The sequence below is a fragment of the Malania oleifera genome, chromosome 7 (assembly GCF_029873635.1).
Source record: "Malania oleifera isolate guangnan ecotype guangnan chromosome 7, ASM2987363v1, whole genome shotgun sequence".
Classification (NCBI taxonomy): Eukaryota; Viridiplantae; Streptophyta; class Magnoliopsida; order Santalales; family Ximeniaceae; genus Malania; species Malania oleifera.
Genome location: NC_080423.1, coordinates 29,233,438 through 29,252,501, shown reverse-complemented (window position 1 = coordinate 29,252,501; position 19,064 = coordinate 29,233,438). Strand labels below are relative to the sequence as shown.

The 19,064-nt window shown below is 37.4% G+C and overlaps 1 protein-coding gene across 1 annotated transcript in view; it reads right to left on the bottom strand.

Annotated features, from left to right (window-relative positions):
- The window catches only part of LOC131160801 (uncharacterized), a 99,328-nt gene extending 80,840 nt beyond the window's left edge, over positions 1-18,488 (bottom strand). Inside the window, exons 1-2 of the mRNA XM_058116683.1 lie at positions 17,241-18,488; positions 14,509-14,712 (exon numbers count right to left, since the gene is read on the bottom strand). Coding sequence (XP_057972666.1) covers positions 14,509-14,712; positions 17,241-18,488 — 1,452 coding nt within the window. The remainder of the gene's footprint in view (positions 1-14,508; positions 14,713-17,240) is intronic.
- Between the last annotated feature and the right edge of the window lie 576 nt (positions 18,489-19,064).

Here is a 19,064-nt window from a genome sequence, read left to right as displayed (position 1 = left end):
TAAATGAGAGGAAAAATGAGCAAAATAAAGCAAGGAAAGTTACAGCACTTAAGGAATCATCTAACAGCTCTAGTGAAGGAAGTGATTCAGAATCGGATGATAACATGGCTCTTCTCACAAAGAAATTTGGAAAGTTCATGAGAAAAAACAAGAAATACACTAGAAAACTCAAGGGCTTAAAAACAGAAAAGGGAGAAACAAGTAGAAAGAAGCAAAAGGAAGATCTTCCTATGTGCTATAACTGTAGAGAAGTTGGGCATATCAAGCTAGACTGCCCCCAGCTGAAGAAAGTGTCCAAGAAGAAGAAGAGGCACTAAAGGTCGGTTGGGATATTCATAGTACTAGTAGTTCAAAAATCTGAATCTAGTGATGACGAAATTGCAAATTTGTGTCTGATGGCTCACGAAGACCACGAGGTACAATCTTTTTGTTCTGCTTCATCTTATTATTCCAGCGATTCAGAAAATGAAAATGGCATGCTCTTTTATGATGAACTGCAACAGGAATATCTGTATACACTTAAAATGCTTGAGAAAATGAATAAGAAAAATTCTGTTTTGAAGTTAAAATTAAAAAAGTCAGTAGAAAGTCAAAATGAATCTCATGCATCCTTAATGAGAGACAAGGTTTTGAAAATTGAGGAGTTAGAAAAGAATTTGAAAGATAAATCTAAGATTATTTGTAAATTTACAGAAGGCCAAACTAATTTTGAAAAACTCCTTGGAGCTCAAAGAAATTCCCTAGATAAAGAAGGACTTGGTTTTAATGGAAAAAAAAATTTCAAACGAAAACATCTTTACATGGGTTATTTTGTAAAAGAATCAAAGACTTATGCTCCACCAAAAGATTCTTATAAATATACCACATGCTTTAAATGTAAAAGGATGGGTCATATAAAATTTGATTGTCCTTTTAAGAACAGAGATGTTAAGATGAAAAAGGTATAGAGAGTTAAAGGAGAGTCAAGCACTAACCCCCATGGACCCAAGAAAATCTGGGTACCAAAAGTAGTTATCTTCTGATTATGTTTTGCAAATGTTCTTGAGATTGTCCACTTCAAAAGATAGATGGTACATGGATAGCGGATGCTCACATCATATGACTGAGGATAAAGCTAAATTTGCATCCATCATACCAAAGGATGGAGGATTTGTCACTTTTGGGGACAATGCAAAAGGAAGGATCACAGGTATAGGTCAAGTTGGTAACGATTCATCACTTATTGTAGAAGATGTTTTACTAGTTGATGGTTTAAAACATAACTTATTAAGTATAAGCCAACTATGCGATAAAGGTTAAAATATCTTTTGAACATGACAAGTACATTGTTGAACATAAAACTGATAACAAAATTCTATTCACTGTTGAGCGTCATGAAAATGTATATACCACTAGCTTTGACAATCTTGCTTCTCAACATGTAAACTGTTTTTCTGCTATGAATGAGATTAGTTGGATTTGGCATAAGAGACTAGGACACGCAAACATGGACTTAATATCTAAACTAGTTAAGGAAGACTTAGTTAAGGAATGCCTAAGACTAAATTCGTGAAAGACAAAAACCGTAATGCATGTCAACTAGGAAAACAAGCAAGATCCAGTTTTAAGAAGAAGAAAGTAATCTCTACTACTAGGCCACTTGAAATGTTACACTTAGATTTATTTGGTCCAAACCCAATTCAGAGTTTAGGAGGAAAATCATACGCATTCATTATAGTTGATGATTATTCTAGATATACATGGGTGCTGTTTTTAGGTCACAAAGATGAAGCGTGTGAACAATTCATTAAACTGTGCAAGAAAATTCAAAACGCAAAAGGATATATAATCAAAAATATCCGGAGTGACAGCGTTAGAGAATTTAAAAATCAAGATATGGAAGAATATTGTAATTCATTAGGAATATCCCACAACTTTTCAGCTCCTAGAACACCTCAACAAAATGGAGTAGTTGAAAGAAAGAATGGGTCTATACAAGAAATGACCAGAACTATGCTTAATGAACATAAGTTACCTAAATACTTCTGGGCTGAGGCAGTGAATACCGCCTACTATGTTCTAAATAGAGTTTTGATTAGACCATCTCTAAATAAGACTACATATGAATTACGGAATGGCCATAGACCAAACATCTCGTATTTCTTTGGCTGTAAATGCTTTGTGCTTAGAGACAATGAACACTTAGGAAAGTTTTATGTGAAATCAGATGAAGGTATCTTTCTAGGATATGCCTTAGATAGTAAAGCCTACAAGGTACATAATAAACGAACATTAACAGTTGTAGAATCCATTCATGTTGTATTTGATGAATCCAATCCTTTTTTCTAAAAAGATTGATGAGGATGAAATTCAGATTAATAAGGATTTTGAACAACTGTCTATTGAAAATGATTCAGATAATAGAAATGAAATTAAGGAACCATCCGCTAAAAATAATCAATTTGAAAGTAAAGTAAATGAACTACCTAAAGAATGGAAGTACATAAAGAATCACCCCATTGATCAAATGATAGGTGAACCATCTCGTGGAGTAGCCACATGATCCTCACTTAGAAATATGATTAGTCATTGCGCCTTTCTATCTCAAGAAGAACCTAAGAATGTAAGTGAAGCAATTGAGGGTGAATCTTGGGTGATGTCCATGCAAGATGAGTTAAACTAGTTTGAGAGAAATGGACATTAGTTCCTAGACCTGAGGATAAGACAGTTATTGGAACAAAATGGATATATAAGAACAATAAAGATGAACATGGGATAGTTGTTAGAAATAAGGCAGATTAGTAGCTTAGGGATATAGCCAGGAAGAAAGAATAGACTTTGAGGAAACCTTTGTACCTGTAGGTAGAATGGAAGTCATTTGTATGTTGTTAGCTTATGCTGCTTTTTAAGGATTTCAAACTATATCAAATGGATGTCAAAAGCGCATTTTTAAATGGTTACATAAGTGAAGAGGTATATGTAGAACAACCCCCAAGTTTTGAAAACCATAAGTATCCAAAACATGTTTATAGACTAACTAAAACCTTGTATGGTTTAAAGCAAGCTCCTAGAGCTTGGTATGAAAGGCTACGCAGTTTTCTACTGGATAATGGATTTATCAGAGGAAAGATTAATACAACACTATTTATAAAATCGAAGAATGAACACATGCTCCTAGTTCAAGTATACGTAGATGATATAATTTTTGGACCAACAAATGAAGAATTGTGCAATGAATTTGCAAGTACTATGCAAAATGAATTTGAGATAAGCATAATGGGTGAACTCAATTTCTTCCTAGGACTTCAAATCAAACAAGCAAAACATGAAATTTTTATAAATCAATCGAAGTACATTAGAGACTTACTCAAAAGGTTTAATATGGAAGATGGAAAAATACTAGGAACACTTATGAGTTCTTCTTTGAAATTAGACAAAGACGAACAAGGTATACCAGTAGATGTTAAGCACTATCGTGGGATGATTGGTAGCTTACTATATTTGAGTGCCAGCAAGCCTGACATAATGTTTAGTGTATGCTTGTGCGCAAGATTTCAGGCTGCACCTAAAGAGTTACATTTATTAGTTGTCAAATGAATACTTAGATACCTTATAGGAACCGTGGAACTTAGATTATAGTATCCTAAGTATACATCCTTTGAGATTATTAGTTATTCAGATTTTGATTTTTCTAGAAGTAAAGTAGATTGAAAAAGTAATAGCGGCACATGTCATTTCCTAGGACATTCATTAGTATCTTGGTTTTCAAAGAAGCAAAATTCAGTTGCTTTGTCCACAACCGAGGCTGAATACGTTGCGGCTGGAAGTTGTTGTGATCAAACGCTATACATGAAGCAACAACTTATGGATTTTGGATTAAGCTATGACACAGTTCCCATAAGATGCAATAATACGAGTGCAATAAACATCTCAAAGAATCCTATATCACATTCACGAACTAAACATATAGAAATTAGACATCATTTTCTTTGTGATCATGTGCAAAAAGGGGATGTGACACTTGAGTTTGTATGCACAGATGAACAATGGGCAAACATATTTACGAAACCACTTGTGGAGGATAGGTTTATCCAAATTAGACAAGAATTAGGTCTGATGCATAGTCGAGAAGTTGCTTAGAAACATTAGATTACATAATTAAGGGGGAGCAACTTACATTAACATTAATACTTGGTTAAACACCTCACAATTGGCGAATTTATTATTACATTTGGTATTAAACTCAAAGCAGGTGATTGCAAGTTAAATTTTTTTTTTTTTGGTTACATGACACATGTTGATGCTCAAATAAAAACTATTGGACTTTAATGGACTGATTTGCTTATCCATGTCTATGAAAATTGAAATAATGTGTCTGTTTACATTGACATTAATTCAACAACACAGATTTACATTAGAAAGGCGGAGAAGTAAATTAAATAACACAGGGAGATATATTTCACAGTACAATTTTGAAATATAAAGGTTGCATTTTTTTGCAAAGATGAGATATATTTCTGTCAGAACATTTTTTATATATGTACCTTTTTGTTGATGTCAAAGGGGGAGAAATTAAAGCAAAAATAATAAAATGATTTTTTTTTTTTGGAAATGATTTTTTTTGGAGAAGTTTGCAAGCAAAAATAAATTATGATTTTTATTTTATCAAAAAGAGGGAGAAGTAAGCATTTTTTTTTAAGAGTATAGGATAGACATATATACTAGCAAAGATATTGCATATTCTACAATGTGTATGAACTTCATTGTGTGTAACCTATATTGCTGAATTCTAAATTATGCGTTATGTTAGGGGGAGCCTTGTGAGGCGTAACCCATTTTTGCTCGTGTAATTGTCATCATAAAAAAGGGGGAGATTGTTGACTCTATGAGTCCAATCCTGTTTTGATAATGACAAATCACTTGGTATTTGACCTGTGCAATTGAGTTTGTAAACATAATCATGATTTAGAATGCACGAATGGTGATCTTGATGTGGAAGCGACAAGGAACCTAAAGTACATATCACTTGGCTCAATCCATGGATCTAGAAGAATAAAAGGATGGAGAAGCAAGCTTCAAGTTCGAGATCGTCAATGGGAATAGGTATTTAGAATTAAATGTATTTACATGTCATATGATATATTTTGAAGCTCAAATATACCTTAGGACTCATGCATTAATGAAAAATTCATTTACATTAGTCCAGGTTGAATAAATTTTTTGAGGCAAATTTTAGAGGCCTTATCGACGAATCCAATGGCCTTGTCGACGAACGTATGAAGGCCACTCGGCGACAAACAGTGTTGTCTCGTCGACGAACAAATACCGAGAGCCTAAAAAGTTCAGACAGTGCTCTTGTTGACGAACTCATGGCCTCGTCGATGAACAAGTGTTATACACTCGTCGACGAACTTACCTACTTGTTGACGAAGATCGGGACACTAATTCACGTTTCAGCATGGACACGGATGAAAACTTTTGTTTTTAACTTGATCCAACAACCAGGATTAAACCTAGGGCCGAGAGCACTTATAAAACTAACCTAAGAACCCTAGTGCCTCATTTTTTTGCATATTATTGGGAGCCTTGAATGTATACACATCTCTGGAATGCAATGAACACATTGCTAAGCCCTTGCCTGCTATTTCAAAGCATTCACATCAAATCTAAGTTTGGGTTACATTGATTCTCAAAAGGAATTCCTGCAAATATTGCGCAAACAACTTGGGTATTGAAGTTTGGTGATCAAACTACTTGCTGGTTTATTCTCAAAGATTTTTTTTACAAACGTATTCTTGAATATCTTTATTTGAGAGATTGATCTTGATTTATTAATTATATATACATTCTGTGAAAGATCATTATTTGAGAAAATTTTTTGAGAACAGTATTCTAAAGTGTTGAAACCTTGTAATATTCAAAAGTATATTTTTATTCAAAGAGACCTACTTTATTTGTGCAAAAAGTATTTGAGAAATATTGTTCAAATCTTTGAAAAACTATCAAGTTTATTGTTTACTCAAAGATTTAATCTTACGAGTTATTTGATAGCAAGAACTTAGATCTACATAATATTCAACTCTATTTTTTTAAGGATCTTATTTGATATTCTTGCATAAAGTGATTCGAAATCAAACTCCAAGATCTCCAAAGTATTTATTTATGAAAAATAAACAAATTTTTGGGAGATAATGCTTGAAGGGTAGATTTGTGAAGCAAATCATTGACTTATAAAACTCATATTTTTACATACATACGGAGCTTCAAGTATTTATCATATGATTATGTGTTAGGATTTCTATTGTACTCACTAGCTTGTGGAGAAGCAATATTGAGTTTGTGCAGAATTCTAATTCTATATTGTAATCACGGTTCGGGTGGTGAACCGGGTGAGGAGGAAGCTGTGCCTCTTGTAAGCAGCGGATTGTAAGGGAAGCTCCGTCCCAGTTAAAGGAGCAGATTATTTAGTGGAATCCTTGAGGGGGTTACTAAAGGCGAGGACTTAGGCTGGGGTAGGCCGAACCTCATAAAATCGAGTTTGCATCTCTCTTACCTTTATCTCTATTTAAATTCCGCATAATCATATTGTGTATGTGTTGATCAATTGGTATATGTTTGAATAATTAGGTAACATTGTATGCTTGATAAAGACACTTAAAATTACGCATTGGTTTAATTAATAAAATTGATTGAAATAGTAATTGGCAGCTTGCAAGTTTGAAATTATCGTTTACAAAATTAGAACCTAAAGGATCTAGTTTTTAAAATACCCAATTCACCCCCGTCTTGGGATAACACCATAATTCACAACACATATGTTCTCTTAAGTGCCTCGTGTTTTAGATGTATATGTTCTGCTCATGTTTGACATATAGGTTAGGATAAGTTCTCTCCTTGTCCTGTTAAATGTGTTTATTGGGCACTTGAGAATGCAGAAAGGATATAAATGTTATGAACCTCGCACTTGCAAGAAATATATTAATGCAGATGTTATCTTTTTTTCTTTTTCTTTTTTTTCTTTTTTAGGGGACACCTTGTTTCTCTAGTGTTGGGTACTCATTGGATGAATCTATTTTGAGTCCTTTGACAATCTTTAGTTCCCCCTTTTGTGTTGATCCTCATGTTCCTACCCTTATCCCACTAGAGAGAACTTCCACTTCTTTTATGAATTCATGACCTAGAGAAATGATTAAGTACATGTTTGGTACATAGGAATGGAATGGAATTGGGCATAATAGAATTGAACTTATCACTTGATTTCATCAATTCTCTTTTCTGATTTCCATTCCAGTCAACAAACCAAACATGATATAAGGGTTTATGAATGACGGGAAGTAGAGACAGACATCAGTAATGCCATGCAGCCACCTCCTTTACCTTTTACTGTTCCACTTTCTAATTCTAGAGATCCATCCTAGCATGACTTGGATATGCTCACTGGAAAGGTACTCGAACACGTACTCAACAGTCTTTAGTTGCTTAACCTATTACTCGTTCTGTTTCAGTTCTTCACCTTTCTAGTCCTATGCATGCTTTTTCCTTGCCTGCTTCCTATGTTTCAACCCCTTCCTCATATGTTTAAGAGCTTGCTATGCTTAGGTGGAAGCATGCAAGGCATGTAGAAATTGATGCCTTGACCACTTAAAGGACATGAGACTTGGTGGATCTTCCATCTGGTAAGCAGTTGGTTAGATGTCATTGGGTTTACATCATCAAAAATCTTCCTAACAGCTGTATTGAATGACTTGTGGCTCCATTGGTTGCCAAGAGGAGCACCCAAAATATAGTATTTTTGTAGAAGAGAATATGGTGTTCTAGTAATTATTTGATTTGAGTTGGGGCATTTTTGTCTTTTTTGCCCATTTTATTATTAATATATAAGAGAGCAGACCTGGAGCTCGATGAATGCTCCAGAAACTGCCGCCAGATTTTTTCTCTTCTTTTCTTCTTCTTCTCTTCTCTGCTCTTCTTCTTCCTCTTCCTCTCTTCTTCTCTCCTCCATCTCTAACTTTACAACATGGTATCAGAGAATTGATCACCACTAAATCTGATTTGTCTGAGTTGATTTTGATACACTATTTTTTGTTTTTGTTTTTCTTATCTTCCCCAATATGATTTTCTGGTTTGTTTGAGAGTCGTTTATGGACACACTTCCTCTCGGTTAGGCTGCGCAGCTTCCTTGGTAGGATGCCATGTGTGTTTCTCATGGTTTGATGATGTCAATTCAGTTATAATCTGTTTTTAGTATACTTCTGTGCTGTTTCTCTGTTCCACAAGCTGGTTGTGGCATGATGATGTTGTTTTGATGCTGCATGTGCTCGTGATTGATTGCTTTCAATCTTGCAACAGTTTCTAGTTGGGTTCCATTGGTCTTTGATGACTCTATAACCAAGTGCAGGCATGCAGTCAAGAACAGGAAATAGAGTCATCAAAGGCCAATGGAACCCAACTAGAAACTGATGCTGCTAGTCATAATGCCTATAGCTGCTGCAAGGTTGTTACTTAAACACCTGCAGTGCTTTGTTGCGGTCTGCCTGTTCTTTTTGTCAAGTAATTTTTCCTAGCATGTTGCAACCATTTCTATAATCATCGCTTCCTTATTAGATTCTGAACCTCTAAAGTTCTGGGTCCTAGTCTGGCCCTTAGATGTTCCGAGGTGCTGTTCTATGCTAATGTATGCTGCCTGCTTCCACATTGTTGCTGTGCTGTCCATTCCCTATGCTGTTGTACACTGATTGCAGTGTATTGGGGGTCCTTTTGATTTCCTCTATGAAAAGAGCTTTTGTTGCCACTGTTAACAAACAGATCACATCCATCAAGTTGGTAGGATCCTCTGACCACCGTTTGTGGCTCAGGTAGTGCACGCATACATTGACAACTACTGGTTCCTTCACCTGTGTTGATCCTCCTGTTCCTATCCTTATGAATAAAACATCCACTCCTCTTTCAAACCCATTAGTTACTGACTTAGAGAAACAATTTGTAGTTTATGAATGACAGAGGCTATGCAGCCACCTCGTTTGCCCTCGACTGTTTTGTCTTCTAGTTCTGCAGATCCATCCCAGCATGACTTGGATTTGCCAATGGCTAATCGAAAAGGTACTTGGGTAGTGCCTCCATTGGATTTTAGATATACAAACAGCTCCAGGTCTGCCATCTTATATATTAATAACTAAAAAAGGAGCAAAAGACGAAAATGCCCCTGCTCCAATCACATAATGAATAAGATATATTCTTTTCTAACACATTTTGTAAGTAAATGTTACAAACAGAAAGAGCTGGTTCATATAAAGTACCAGTGTACGTAGAAGTGAAAAGTAGCAGAATAAAATAGGGATGAAGTTTTCTACTCTAAAGTGGTTCATAAAATTATTACTGTGAACAATCCTATGAGATGCATTGAGAAAACCATGAACCAATTACAGGTACTGGAAAACCTATAGCGACGAAGTCTTCTACTCTAGAGTGATGGATAAGTGCAACGAGATGCATTTAGAAAACAAAGAAAATAATACAGCCTAGACTGTAGTATTCACATGAATTAAGAGTAGGGACAAAGGAGAAGTGCTGCAATTTAAGCTTATATTTTACATAAAAAATTTGAGAGAGTATCTTTGATACATGGTTTTAAAAACCATGCTGGACCCGCAGGAGCAACCAGGTTAAACTGGAAATCATTAGTAGGCTGATCCAACTAACATCCTGGACCCAGAAGCAATGTAAATCAGGATTGAACCAGCTGGCTTGGTTGGAACCAGCATGACCATACTGAACCAAGGACATTGGTGGGTCAATCCGGCCCCTTGCTCATAAAGAAAATTGCACATTTTCTGCTGCTAGGATTCGTCCACCAAATCTCAAGGAAGAAAAAGATGTGGATAAACATTACACTGACAATAGCTATTTGTTTATTGTACACAATATATATATATATATATATAGATATAGATATATATATATATATATAAATATATGTATACAGATATATACATATATATGTATGTATACAGATATATATATATATATATATGTATGTATACAGATATATATATATATATATATATGTATGTATACAGATATATATATATATATGTATGTATGTATATGAAACATAGATAAGTACATGATAGTATGATACAACAAATTATGTAAAATTTTAGTTAAGTCAAACCCTTCTCACCCAATATTTCAATGTGGTTGATTCCTTATAATAATAGTAGTAATGATATTAATGATAATAATAAAATAATAATATTTTAAAGAAAATTTAAGAAAGAAAAAAAAGTGGTACTAATTTATCTAGATTGTTGCTAGTTACTGCTTCGGCTCTAATTGGCTTGTAGGTGATTTGGACCAAAATTTTAGTAATATTTGTTGCTGCCAAGAATCATATGGCTATTGTTAAACCGTCCTTCGACCATGATTACCTGAAAGGAATTAAATAAGAATGGCTTGGAGGAACCGGAGTGTACTCCGGGGGATCTCTCCGATGCCTAAGTTAGGGAATGGGAGGTTTAGATTGCAATAGTAACTAAAGAGTGAGTGAGAATGAGATCCTTACCTCCTCCTGAGATCCCATTTTTACAGTGGTGAAGACAAACTCCCCTCCAACTTGGCATTTATGAACATGTCATTATGCTTAGAGGGTTACTGATACACCCAAAATTGACAGGTATGCCCATAGGGGTTGATAGATGTAAGGCCAACATTGAACATAATTTGATGTCCTACATAACTGCCTTCAAGTTATCCATGACCCCCAATGTAGTTACAAGAGTTACTATGGATGTCCTGCATAACTAGCTTGAGTCACCCATAACCCACCTAAGCATAATGGCGAGTCATCCATAACCTCCCTAAGCATAAGGCGAGTCACCCATAACCCCTTTAAGCATAATGACACACTAATAACCAAGCTGAAGGGGAATTTGCCTCAACCACTACAAAAAGGGGATCCCGTGAGGAGGTAAGGATCTCATTCTCACTCACTATCCATTTACTGTTGTAATATAAACCTCCCATTCCCTAACTTATGCATCCGAGAGATCCCCCGAAATACACCTCGGGTCCTCAAAGTCATTTTTATTTAATTCCTTTCAGGTGGTCACGGTCGAGGGACGATTTAACAATAGTCATACGATTCTTGGCAGCAACAGTTGGCGCTGTCTATAGGAACCATTGGGAGGTTTTCTATCCTTGACCATGACCACATCACATAACTCCAAATCAAAACCCGCTGGGAGAAAACAATCACCCCAGTAAATTCATTCCACTCCAATAGATAACCCAAGTGTGCCACTAAGTGGCTTTCTAGCCTTCCAAAAAAGGGTAGAAGACATGTTCACTATGATCTTGCATATAAAAAAATAAAAATAAAAAAGTCATGTGGGGCATGGTTCGTAGGCTAACTGGATAGAAGCAGTGACTGACAAGAAAGCAGCTACCCCACAAGATGTCATAGTGAAGGCTTCAGATCCAGTAAGGAAGGTAGAAGATGCAAACAGTGTGGACAACTTATAGACTCGCGGCGCACAAACCCCGATGGTGCGAATCCCAATGATGTGAATCCCAACGGCGTAGACATGCCTAGACCAACAACAGCCCATATGATGAGCACAGCTCATAAGGCCCCGAAAATATGCCCAATTGATGAGCACAACTCACAAGGAAACAAAAGAGTGAGCACAACTCACCAGTAATGGACCATCTGATGAGCACCGCTCATAAGGCCCTGAAGACTTGCCCACTGATTAGCACAACTCATGAAGCACAAAGGAGTTGGCACGACTCACCCATAATGGCTTATCTGATGAGCACAACGCAAGAGACCCTAAAAACTTGCCCACTTGATGAGCACGGCTCATGATGCAACAAAGGAGTGAGCACGGCTAACCCATAATGGCCCATTTGATGAGCACAACTCATGAGGCAACAAAGAAGTGGGCGTGGCTGCACGACTCACCCATGATGACCCATCTGATGAGCACAACTCATGTGACCCTGAAAACTTTCCCACTTGATGAGCACGGCTCATGAGGCATAGAGGAGTGAGCACGGCTCACTTGTATTGGCCCATCTGATGAGCAGACCTTGTGAGGCCTTGTAAACATGCTAAGAAATTTATTACTACTCTCAAATAAGAGAAATTTATTTCAAATACTCAAGAGCATTTTGGGGGGGGGGGGGGGACTGATACACCCAAAATTGACAGGTATGCCTGTAGAGGCGGATAGTTGTAAGGCCAACATTGGAGAGCATTCAATGTCCCGCATAACCGCCTTTAGGTTATCCATAACCCCCGGTGCGGTTACAAGAGCTACTATTGATGTCTAGCATAACCGCCTTGAGTCACCCATAACCCCCTTAAGCATAATGGTGAGTCACCCATAACCCTCTAAGAATAATGACACGCTCATAAATGCCAAGCTAAAGGGGAGTTTGCCTCCACCACTATAAAAAGGGGATCCCAGGTGGAGGTAAGGATCTCATTCTCACTCACTCTTCTGTTGCAATATGAACCTCTCATTCTCTAACTTAGGCATCCGAGATATTCCTTGGAGTACACCTTGGGTCCTTCAAGCCATTCTTATTTAATTCCTTTCAGGTGGTCGCGATTGAAGGACGGTTTAACAATAGCCATACGATTCTTGGCAGCAACAGTTGGTGCAGTCTGTGAGAACCCTTGGGAGGTTTTCTATCCTTGACCATGACCACATCACATAACTTAAAATCAAAACCCGTTGGGGGAAACCAATCACCCCACTCAATTCATTGCACTCCAATAGATAACCCAAGTGTGCCACCGAGTGACCTTCTAGCCTTCTAAAAAAAGGCAGAAGACATGTTCACTACAATCTTGCAATAAAAAAAAAAAGAAAAATCATGAGCATGGTCCAGAGGCTAACTGGATAGAAGCAATGACTGACGGGAAGGCAGCTGCCCTACAAGAAGTTGTTGTGAAGGCCTCAAATCCAGTAAATAAGGTAGAAGATGCAAATAGTGTGGGCAACTTGTAGACTCACGACGTGCGAACCCCAGTGGCGTGAACCCCAATGGCATGAATCCCAATTATGCAAATCCCAATGGCACAGACATGCCTAGACCAACAATAGCCCATATGATGAGCACCACTTATGATGCCCAAAAAATATGCCTAATTGATGAACACAACTCATGAGGCAACAAAGGAGTGGGCACAGCTCACCAGTAATGGCCCATTTGATGAGCACCACTTATGAGGCCTTGAAGACTTGCCCACTTGATGAGCACAACTCATGAGGCACAAAGGAGTGGTCCGACTCACCCATAATGGCCCATTTGATGAGCACAACTTATAAGACCCTGAAAACTTGCCCACTTGATGAGCACGGCTCATAAAGCAACAAAAGAGTGAGCATGACTCGCCCATAATGGCCCATGTGATGAGCACAGCTCATGAGGCACAAAAGGAGCGGGCACGACTCACCCATAATGGCCCATATGATGAGCACAGCTCATGAGGCCCTGAAAACTTGCCCACTTGATGAGCATAGCTCATGAGGCATAGAGGAGTGAGCACGGCTCACCTGTATTGGCCTATCTGATGAGCAAAGCTTGTGAGGCCCTGTAGACCTGCCCATAAATTTATTACTACTCTCGAATAAGAGAAATTTATTTCAAATATTCGAGAGTATTGGGGGGGCAACTGATACACCCAAAATTGACAGGTATGCCCATAGGGGCAGATAGTTATAAGACCAACAATGGACAACATTTGATGTCCCGCATAACCGCCTTCAGGTTATCCATAACCCTCGATGCGGTTACAAGAGCTACTATTGATGTCCTACATGACCGCCTTGAGTCGCCCATAACCCCCCGAAGAATAATGGCGAGTTGCCCATAACCTCCCTAAGCATAATGGTGAGTCACCCATAACCTCCCTAAGCATAATGATGAGTCACCCATAACGCCTCTAAGCAAAATGACACGCTCATAAATGCCAAGATGAAGGGGAGTTTGTCTGGACCACTATAAAAAGGGGATCCCTGTAGGAGGTAAGGATCTCATTCTCACTCACTCTTCATTTACGGTTGCAATATGAACCTCCCATCCCCTAACTTAGGCATCGGAGAGATCCTCTGGAGTACACCTCGGGTCCTCCAAGCCACTCTTATTTAATTCCTTTCAGGTGGTCGCGGTCAAAGGACGGTTTAACAATAGCCATACGATTCTTGGCAGCAGCAATATTATCTTGAGTCGGTGTAATACTATTTTTGTGATATGCATATACACACAGACACATACATATATACAGTGATGCCATGTTGATATCACTTATTTGACCACCTACTTTTGTATTTCACCCACCAATTTCCAACATTGGCTGTGGCTTCACTGTGTTGGTCACCAGGGTTTTCAGTCCATGTTCTGATCAGTTATTCCAGAAAAAAAAAATAATATTGTATATGCAAATCGATTCATACTGCAAAAAATGAAACTGATAACTATTGTAATTATGTATATCAACAAATACAAAATTCAGTATACCTGAACACGAGGATTCTGAAAATCATCAATGGCTGCAGCTAGTGCCGGAAAAATCTTATGATGATATTGAACCTGCAAATCTGGGCCTAATTCTGTCATTATCTGCTTAATTGCATTAATAGCTGCCCAGCGAACTCGTGGGTGGGGATCTTGGAATGAGTTCAAAACTGTTGTCAAGATTTGCTCTATCTTATTAATCATTGCCTGCAGCAACAGAAATAGAATAGGCAGGTTTGCTCAATCAGTTTTAGTGTTGCGCTTCCAGGAGAAATTTAAAGGATCGAGGCTCATGCATGAAGATGACATGAATTAACTAAACATAGTTGAGTTGTTGATAACTTTCTAGTGTCCAGCAGTACAGAAAATATAAAATTCAAAACAAAATTTCAAACTAAATTATTACCTATAACAAGAGAGTTTTTAAAATATGGAGCTGACTCCAACAGCCCTGTGCTCAAGGAAATTAAAAATTTACAAAGAGATTGTACGAGTGATTGCAGTTCATTAAAGGCCATAACACTCTCCTATGGAAGGACTCTCTCTAGTTGAGTTCATTGAACTATACGAACATTAGATCTTGTCAAAGACAGGAAGTTTAGTTCCATCATTTCCATGAAAACAGAAAAAAATATTTTTTCCTTATATGTAAAGGATAGAATGACCTTCCTGTGCCTTAATGTGACAAACTTTTATTGGTAACCAGCCAAATGCACGGAGGCTAAAAACCATGAGCTGTGATTTGGTAACATTTTTCATTAGATAGAGTTTAGGAAATCTTGGTTTCTGGAGAGAAAAACTGGAGCATGAAATAAAATACTTAATTAGTTAAAAATGAGAAATTTTGATACAATGCAATGTAGTTATGATCCCTAAATTAATTAGTCATGGCTACTACATAGAAATTTTACTAACCTCTACCACCATCATTATGTTTACAAGCATAATCTACTTGCTATTATTCTCACTTCAAACTTATGTGATTGCATGCAGCGAAAAAGGCAGTGTGTATATTTCTCTGGGCAGGTGTTATTATTTGCAATAGAATCCACTTTCCACACATCTAAATGAAGATCTTACTTCACTAAGAGCCAATATACTTATCAAATACAACAGCAATGTTGCGACTACATAACTGAGGTGACCAACATATTTCGCAACCATGAATTTTGAAGTCCACAAGGACAACACCATTGTGTTTTTCATGAGAAGCTTGATTCCTTGAAGCCTTCTCATGCAATAAAATATCAGGTTAAAATGATCAACTGATAACCAATTGAATGCTCCTGACCTATGAATTCAATACATTTTTTCCCCAGTAGGGGCAATTGTATATTCACAACAGAGTGTTGCTAGCATTGTATAATGAAGTTTAACCAAATTGATAACCCAACGGACATTAGTTTACACACACTAACAAGAAACATAATGCAAAGTTGTATTAAGTTTTGTCAAATTCCACACATTTTGAAATCAAGGGTTTTGGACTTCATCCTCCTAAATGCAGTGCAATAGTCAGTATGTCTTTGAAGAAAGATGGAATCAAATTGAATGACTACTCTGCTAACTTTGTACTAAATACTTTAAAATTTTATATCAATTAAGCCCTTTTCTTGTTTCTTTTTTTGGAAGGGTGGGTATGTATTTCCTTCTTACATGTCCTTTGTTTTAGGCATAACTGTGTGCCAGACATTATCAGTATATAAGGGAGTTAAATGCTAAACTGCCCTGCTGTCAGTAAAAAAGCAGAAAACTTCTGTTGCTGCACAAACCAAGTATTCTAGCAGTGAGACCATATCTCAAAGCCGATTGCACAGCAAACTCATGTTCTCCAAAACTGTTCCCTTTATTTTTATCTCAAGAAAATCTAGTAAAAAGCAGTAAAATAAATAAATAAATAAATAAACATATATTTTAGATAACAACAACAACAAAACCAAGACTTAAGTCCCACTAGGTGGGGTCGGCTACATGAATCCTTTTCCGCCAATTTATGTGATCATGGACCATTTCTTTTGACAGATTCAGGGATATTAAATCTTTACACACTATCTCCTCCCAAGTTATTTTAATTCTACCCCTACCCCTTCTACTGCCCCTCATAGTAACTAACTCACCCTTCCTCACTGGCACACTATGTGGCTTACGTTGCAAGTGTCCATACCATTTGAATCATCCCTCCCTTATCTTATCTTCTATAGGAGTTACACCTAAGTTACCGCGAATATGTTCATTCCTTAATTCTGACATATTTTAGATATATGTCAGAATTTTAAAGGGCAGTAAATAAAATAATAAAAAAATGGCTAGGCAGTGTGCAGCAAACTAAAAATAAGATGCTTAAGCATCCTTTGTGGGAAATAAAATCTAGAAGAGAAAGGTGTATCAGTATTCACCGAAATTCAATCCCACTTCTTAAGAATTGCTCATTTCAATTAAGTCGTATCTTGCTCAGACCAACAAATAAAACTCCCTAATTCAAAATTATGTATGTTGTGCAATACTGTCTCTTGCAAATCATGGATTCCATCAGCGTTTGAATTTTTCGAAAGCACTTTCCTTTAGCAAATCAGGAATTATATCAAGCAGAAAAGAAGGTGAATAAGAAGGGTCCATTTAAAAAGCATGTTAGGAACAAGATACTCCAAAATAAAAGAATTATATATCACAAAACAAGATCAGTGAGTCGTAATATGTAAACCAAATCAGAAACAGACAGGAAAGTGCAGGTATACATTTGGCCTTGCAAGTATGGTGAGGGTAATAAGTCCTGCATGACGCTTCTGCCATTCCGGAGCAGCCATGTATGCTGGTAACAGCCCAAGAAAAGCAGTCACAGCAATATCTTCCTGCGAGGTAAAAGAAAGCGCATCCAACAGGCTCAATCCAAGATCATAAGTCTTGGATTCCCCTGCACTCTTCTCTAATTCTAGAATATCTGCACTGTGCCATGTAGGCACATCCTCAATACATGAAAGCATCTGAATCAAGGCTGACACCAGTCTTCCAGCAATATCACCTGGCAGCTCTTGCAGCATATCAGCTTCAATGAGTGGAGTAATAACCTCAAGAGCAGCAAGCCACATATCATGACCCACTGAAGATTTCTCGGCAATGCAAAGCATTGATTCTACCACAAAATTGATGTGTGAAGAAAAAATTTTCGACTTAGTTTTTGCCAACAAAATTAACTCATTAAGAGCCCTCCGTGCAAAAAGTTTTTGACCCTGATTAAACAATTGCAGAGCTGATCTTATCATCCCCGCCAGAAGTTCATCCAATTGATTGTGGTAACAAGAGCCTGATAGTTGCTCAACTAAACAAACCACAGCTTGAAATGCTGAGACCCGAACACTAAAATTAAGTGATGCCAAACAATGCAAGAATGCCTTGTAAAGTATATTGAAGTGAGGAACAATGCTCTTGCAAAGAGACCTCGGCAATTGTGCAAACACCAAGAGAGCACATTCTTGAAGCCTTTCGGAATCTGAGTTCACAAATTCCACCACAAAATTTAAAAGCTCTGGCCACTCTCCACCAGCTGACAATATCCCTAAGACCATTTTAGTCACTATAGTGCATAGGCACTTTAAGATGGTCTTTGATTCTTCTTGGCGAAGACAAGCAAGAAAAGGGGTTTTGAGCTCTGTTTGGATCATTGGAGAGATGCACTCAGAAAGATTCGATTCCTGCTTAGAAATGATCGATAGAAGAATATGTGCAGAGCGGGTTCGGGTCGGAAGGCTGGGGTATCGTTGCAGGAGGTGAGAGAGCTTGAGAGAGAGTGCGTTTGGGTAGTCTCTCTTGCAAAATTCCATGAGGGTATTTGCGTGAGATGCCTCTGAATCTTGCTCCGATGTAAGACGAAGAACTAGTGTTTCGATGGAAGCAAGATCAGGAGATTCCAGCATTTTCTTGGCTTGAGGACGTAACTGATGATCCATTGAGTTTGAGGACGACGTACCAGCTTCTTCAGAATCCATGAGAGAGAGAGAGAGAGAGAGAGAGAGAGAGAGAGAGAGAGAGAGAGAGAGAGAGTGCTTTGGTGAACTTGGATTTAAGCTTAAAAGGAGTTTGTGAGTAGAGAATGAGAAAGGAGAGCGCTTTTCTGATTGGGGTTTTGAAAGGGTTTAAGGGGAGGGAAAGGATTGAGTTGTTCATCATGGGAATGGTACTTTCAGTTAGAGCAGTTGGCCACGTTGGCAACCAAATTGAATGCAGCTTTATAAATGGAGGGCAGCATTGGCTGTATTGTCATTGGACCACCTTTCTTCATCTTTAGCCTCGAAGGCCCTAGGCCATGTTTCCTTTTTTCCTTCTCTGTATTTTTTTGCCCCCTTTTTTTTTAGTCTTATTTAATTTGTGAAAGAAAAATGCTGTAAAACTTTTTATATGTGAATAATTTTTCATGTCACAAATCTTTGAATTTTATTAGAATTGGAAAATATTACATCCCTTGTTTACATCTTTTCTTATTCAATTTTTTCTAATGATATAATATTATCTTTAGAATGATTATAGTACGGTAGTGTTTGAAATTACATATTAATGTGGAGGTT